The sequence below is a fragment of the Drosophila ananassae genome, chromosome XL, assembly GCF_017639315.1.
Source record: "Drosophila ananassae strain 14024-0371.13 chromosome XL, ASM1763931v2, whole genome shotgun sequence".
Classification (NCBI taxonomy): domain Eukaryota; kingdom Metazoa; phylum Arthropoda; class Insecta; order Diptera; family Drosophilidae; genus Drosophila; species Drosophila ananassae.
In genome coordinates this window covers 1,455,852-1,461,751 of record NC_057931.1, presented here as the reverse complement: position 1 = coordinate 1,461,751, position 5,900 = coordinate 1,455,852, and the positions used below count along the sequence as shown (strand labels likewise).

Sequence of the window (5,900 nt, the reverse complement as noted above, 5' to 3'; positions counted from 1 at the left end):
CGAGCAGAGGCGGCGGCAGCGCCGTTGGAGCCACGGAGCACGGAGAGCGATTCCGGAGAGCGGGTTCCAACGCCTCGGCGGAATCAGCTGCCCAAAGCTGCGCCCCCTCCCGTCCGGGGGGGAAAAGCTTGCTGCTCGAGAGCGAGAGCGCGCCAGTGGCGGAAAGAGAAGCAACAACCTGCGTCGGCGAGGAGAGCGGCGAGACCTTGACGGAGGTTTCCGGCCGGGAAACCCTCCCGCCACCTGCACAGCGAGAAACGGGGAAGAGGATTCAGACTTCAGACCCAATAACAATATTCCACCAGCCAGTTCAGGCCAACTGGCTCGGCGACTGGCGCAGTCCAGCAGCACTAGTGGCTGGCGCCCCCAAAAGTAGGCCAAGTTTTCCGCCGTGTGGAAATTAGAGGGCTCCGAGAGAGCCGCTCTCTGGGAGCTTTTTGGAGCGGAGGCGCGACAGCTTGTCGCTCGCTGCTCAGTCTGTGGACCTGCCGCCTGCCGCTGCCTATAGCGTCTTACACAACGCTCCTCTCCGGCTCCGTAGATTCTGCACACACACACCACACACACACACTGGCACAGATAGTGCACACCAACACTGAGGGGGCGGGCTCCGTACTAACCTAGGAATTCCGGCCATAAATTAAAAGAAGAAAAGAAGAACCATCGGCTGCAAGGAGCAGGGCTGCGAAGCACTGGAGCACTACTGTGTTGGGATGCGGAGGCGCCACTGGGCTCCTTCCACAAGCCGGAGCAACGCGCGTCGTGGGACTTGGACAGATGCCGACCGACTGATGCCGGGAGTCGAGTCCCCTCGACAGCAGCAGGCAGCAGAGGCAGCAGCAGAAGCAGAAGCAGAAGCAGAAGCAGCAGGCAGAGAACTGATTAGCGGCTGGAGGCAGCCGCCAGGACTCTCAGATAGCTTTCGAGCGGAGCTTTTCCACTCCTGGCCCATCTGCCCCCCAGGGGAGCTCCTTGGCGAGCAACAGTGACGAACGGAGGAGCCAGAAGTGGCCCGAAAACAGAGGCCAAGCGGTGGCGAGGCGGAGGGCGCCCACAGGGCGCATACGCAACATTCGAGTCGAGTGGCAAGAGAGTCTCTGTCCCGCTCTCTCTCGCAACTCGGCACAGTCGGGGCCACACGGAGTGTTTCGAAAGGTTTCATAATTTCATGAAACGCTTCCGGCGCGGAGCAAAAGTTTCACAAAAAAGCCAAGGCTTCAATGATCAATATTTTTTATCAGGAGAACTGCGTTCCTGGAACCCTGATTCCGAAATCGACTGCCGACTGGCCTGAATTTTGAAACTAAGATCAGTCGGGAGGAGTTGAAATAAAGATCAAGCTTCCGTCAGTTACTCCTCCACAGACCCTATAGTCCATACAGACCCCGTCGTATACTATAATTCTTCCCTCCTGTGTTCTCGCTCTCCTGCTTTTGTTGGCGAGATTTCTTCGGCTATCTGGTGATAAGACACCCAAATAATAAACACGGAGAGCGGCGGACGCGGCAGACGCTCTAATCTCGGTCGTCCGATATTCGGGCTTCGGGATGATTCCCCGCCGACCAGACCACCCCCGGCGGGGGAGAGATGGCGGGGTGGGAGTCTCCAGCATAATCGAATGTTTGGCCCACCAGCTGATTCCGAGTTCTGGAGGAGTGCCAGGCCAGTCTCCCCGATAACAGACTAGCCTGCACCATGCCAAGTACTTAATATTAGTAGAACTTACAGCACTAACATTAGTCGCAAGGTTCAACAGATAGTGTCGCTTACCTCTGGAACTCCGAACAAGTGCCCAACTAAAGAAATCCTTCGAGGAGGCGTGTAACCAGATGCAAACCCATTTATTGTGGGCGAAAAAGTAACGAAATATATAACGAGGGCTGATTCGTGGGACGAATTAGAGGCGGCGGAGGATGTCCAGCTCCTCGGGCACGGCGAACATGCGGAGCTGCTTCTCGATCATCAGGTCCTGCAGGTGGCCCAGCTCCTGCGGCACGTGGGTGGCCCCGTCGATGTAGATGGCCTTGTCCCAGGGGCACTCGTCCAGAGCGGACAGCAGGCACTCCTTGCTGCGCTCGAAGCTGGCGTTCACGTCGGAGAGGCAGCGCAGGTAGAGGCGCCAGTAGAGCGAGTTCTTCCGCAAGACCGCCCACTGCCGGGCCTCGACCTCGGTGCGGTGCGGGTTGGTCGGCAGGAACGTCTCGAACATGCTTATGACGCGGTTGCGCACGGCGGTCTGGATGTGCACCTGCAGCCCTCCGGCTCCCACGGCCTGCTGCATCGATGCGCCGAAGCGGCAGCTGGAGGCCACCACCATGTGCAGTAGCGAGGCGACGCCCGCCTCGGTGCGGATGAGCTGGGCGCGAAGCTTGTGCCATTCCAGGGTGGAGAACGTGGACCAGCGCAGGAGCATGGCCATGTTGCGGGGGAACTCCTCGAGGCCCGACCGCACCAACGACACGAGCAGCTTGCCCCTGGCAGCCACGAGGCTTGGAGTTGGTGCCTCACGAGCCTCGGCGTCGGTCGAGTCCAGAGGCAAGAGCGCCGGAGTGGGCAACTGCAGCACTGTCATACGCAGCTCCATCAGCTGCTCGCGCAGGAAGCGACGTCTCTCGCTGGTCTGGGCCTTGGCCTGGGACAGAGGATCCGCGAGCAGGTCGAGCAGCAGACTGTTGGCCTCCTCGAAGCGGCTGAACAGGCACAGCATCAGGCAGCGGGCGCGCGCATAGAGCACCAGCTTGTGGGGCTGGAAGTACTCTTCCAGGAGCATCGTCGGCGACATCCCATCCAGAGCGCGCACCTCGTTTGTCAGGAGCTCCAGGCCGCGGTTGGAGGTGCGTGTCGCTCTCTTGGCTTCCTCCTGGCTGAGAGTGTCCACCACCACGCCCATGTTCATGCAGCAGAGCAGATGGAGGGCGTGCTCGCGGCGGTTGTAGGCCATCAGCATCTCGGCAAAGACAACGTAGGCAAGCATCATCTGCGGACAAGTAAGGAACTCGCCTTCCTCAGCACCAGCTTGAATGAGTTTCATGAAGATTTTGAAGGCCCTCTCGGGATCGTCGTCGCGCTCCAGGCGCTCAAATTCCCAGGTGCCATATTCGACGAACATGCGGGCCACGTCTCTGTTCTCGTCCCGTGCCACCATGTGGCGCACGGCGCAGCGCATATCATGCAGTTTACCAGCATCCATCTTCCCGGATAGTTTTCCGGCAAGAAGGATGATGCGCTGCAGACGGAACCACAATACGACGAAGATCTGGCGCCTCGGCTCAGCCGGGCGGAAGGCGGCCGCAGCACTCAGCAGGAACTTTCCAACGGTCGCTGCGTACAGCTCGCTGCCGATCATGTGCGGCAAGTAGCTCGGGGTGACGCTCAGGTCTTTGGCCAGGGCCATCAGGGCCTTCGCGAAGTCTAGGCTTTGGTCAATGGGCACGGCGTAGGAGCTGCGCTCCGCCAGGCCGGCCAGCATCATCTCCACGGCGTCCGAGTCGCCGAACTGGTCGGTGCGAGTGCCGAGCCTCTCCGCAAGGCATTCGGATGTGCTAACCGGCATCTTGAGCAGCTGAACCACCAGCAGCATGAGCTGCAGTCTGTTGTCCGGGGCCTTCAGCGGATAGGCGTAGCGGCACACGTCCGAGCTGAACACGAAGCGCTGGGTGTCCAGGCCGCCCTCCACGGCGTCGGCCTCCGAGTGGCGCATCTGGGGATACGGCAGGTAGTGATACGCCTGACGCAGCAGCTCTACACGAATCCATATCTGGGCCATAGGTAGGCCCGAGCTCAGCACCAGCTCCTCGAACTCGATCAGCGGCTGCTCGTCGGCGGCAGTTGCCTCCAGGAAGTCCATGGCCTGGTCGGGGAAGTTGAGCTCCACGGACATGCGAATGAGGCCGAAGAGCTGGTTGAAGTTGCCGGACTGGCGCAGGAACAGGCAGCAGTTGTTGAAGAGCTTCATCATGATGGGATCTGTGTCCACTGAGTCGAACCTCTGGCTCGAGGCGTCGGTGTGGCCGAGGTGCATGCGGCGCATGCTGTTCTCGTAGATGCGCATCACGTCGGGCACGTTGCAACGGGCCATGGTCCCTTGAGTGGCCATGATCAGAGAAGTCCAAAGGGTATATTCGAATGGGTTTTTTTCCAACATACGTTCAAGTAGGATTGCCACCTGGAAGTAAAATAGAGAGTTACTTACAGCTCGGAGCCCAGAATCAGACTGAAGTGAAGCGACGAGACCGGCTCGCAGACTAAACTAGAAAGCCAGGGCCTACTTGGAGCCGAAAACTACAACGACTGGGCTGGGGGAGTTTCAATCGGAAGGAGCTAGAATCTGGGAGGAGGCCCCACCTGGCTGGCTGGATAGGCGGCCGCCGCGGTCTCCGTGTACAGGTGCAGCAGCCGCTCGTTGGACGGGTGGTGGGCGAGGGCTTCCTCCAGGGAATGTAGCTGGTGCTCGGACACGGCCAGCCGGTTGGCCTTGTCCAGGTTGAGGGCCAGCATGCGGTGCAGGCTCAGCCAGTGGGCCTCGCACTGCGGCTCCCGCTGGACGGCCACCTTCAGCTCCTTGAGCTCCTCCTGGCGCTTTTGCACCTCCAGCTCCGAGGGCTTGTCGTCGGCGCCGGAGGCCACGCCCCTGATGTAGCGCCGGTTCCTGGAACGTTCCAAGCGCCTCGGCCTCAGGCCTGGGGACCAATCGGTGAGGCGTTTCATCCAGATGCGGTAGGTGGGCTTGGTCGGCCTGGTTAGGCTCCTAACGCTTGCGGAGCGGAACGTGTTGTTGCTCTTCTTGTCCACATAGAACGTTTCCTTGCCGTCGAAGTCCAGGCGCAGCTGTGTGGACGCAGACGGCCCAGCCGTGATCTGCGGGGTCTCTTCTGCGGATGACTCATCCTCCGCCTCGCTCTGGGCGGAAGACTCCGAGTCGTCGGAGCTGACCCACTGGGGCCGGTCCCCGTTTTCTGCCTTGTCATCCGCCGGCGCATCCACGCCGAAGCTGCTGTTGTTCCTCCAATCTACTCCGCTTGGCGGCGGCCTTTCGACGTCTTTTTCCTTACCGGGTGCGCTCCTGTCGTCCTTCTTTTTGGCGGCAGTGCCGCTGTATGCGGGGAACATGCTCGCCACCTGCCAAGCTAGCCAACTACCGCGTTTAAGTCGTATCGCACTTGAACTCCCCTTTGCAAGGGAATTTTTGAAAAACTTTGGTATGCCGGCAACAATATGTTGGTTAGTGGTGGCGGCTTGGCTATATTTCGGCCACATTTAGCTATTTTCATCGGACTATCGATAGCGGCAATCGACTATCGACTATCGCTATGGGCAGCACTGTTTTGCGGTATTGGCAGCACTGTTTGACAGTGATTGGCTGCACTAGCGAACCGGGCGAACCGTTACGAACCGGAAAGGTGAAAAATCTTCAAACTAAGTTTTTAGCGCCAATTTAAGGTATAAAGCACTTAAAATACGTGTTAAATATATATTTAATTTAGTTTCATGTTTTGGAAAGGAGTTTTTTCTATTTGGGCTTCAACAAATCGAATAAATCGTTTTTAAGTCTTCAATAAAAAGGATTTGGATCAGAAACAGATACTGGACTAGCCGCTAAGTTTAAATGAGGGCTTTTGGAACTTTAGTCAAGTCTCCACGATTGGAGAGTCGCCTTTAGTCCGGATCCAAACCAAGGGGTGTAGACTGTTTCGAATTTGGATTTGGTTTTCGGGCACAATTAACACTTGACAGCCACAGGACGAAGCTATATATTCATACATACGATGTATATATGTACTATAATATATATACATATGTAGGGCCGTGCAAAAAGTCGGCAACAAACGAAGGCACACACACGTGTAAACAACACGAACCACCAGCCCGAGAACACGAATCATAAAACATGCAAGTTCGCA

At 57.9% G+C, this 5,900-nt stretch overlaps 1 protein-coding gene across 2 annotated transcripts; it reads right to left on the bottom strand.

Annotated features, from left to right (window-relative positions):
- Window positions 1-1,822: 1,822 nt before the first annotated feature.
- On the bottom strand, window positions 1,823-5,259 carry LOC123257505. 2 transcript variants are annotated; one of them, XM_044716809.1, is made up of 2 exons: window positions 5,052-5,259; window positions 1,823-4,165 (listed from the first exon to the last, which is right to left on the bottom strand). In XM_044716809.1, exon 2 carries the CDS (start codon window positions 4,142-4,144, stop codon window positions 1,898-1,900), a length of 2,247 nt encoding a protein of 748 aa, XP_044572744.1. In that variant the 5' UTR covers window positions 4,145-4,165; window positions 5,052-5,259; the 3' UTR covers window positions 1,823-1,897. The 2 variants fall into 2 exon arrangements, with proteins under 2 accessions (XP_044572744.1, XP_044572743.1); XM_044716808.1 differs by having other exon boundaries at window positions 4,345-5,258.
- Window positions 5,260-5,900: the final 641 nt, after the last annotated feature.

Excerpts from the sequence above, each read along its gene's own strand:
- LOC123257505 (XM_044716808.1), bottom strand. The coding sequence starts at position 5,256 with ATGTGGCCGAAATATAGCCAAGCCGCCACCACTAACCAACATATTGTT. Across the intron at positions 4,166-4,344 it reads CCGCCTATCCAGCCAGCCAG|GTGGCAATCCTACTTGAACG; the intron begins GTGGGGCCTCCT and ends TTTTACTTCCAG.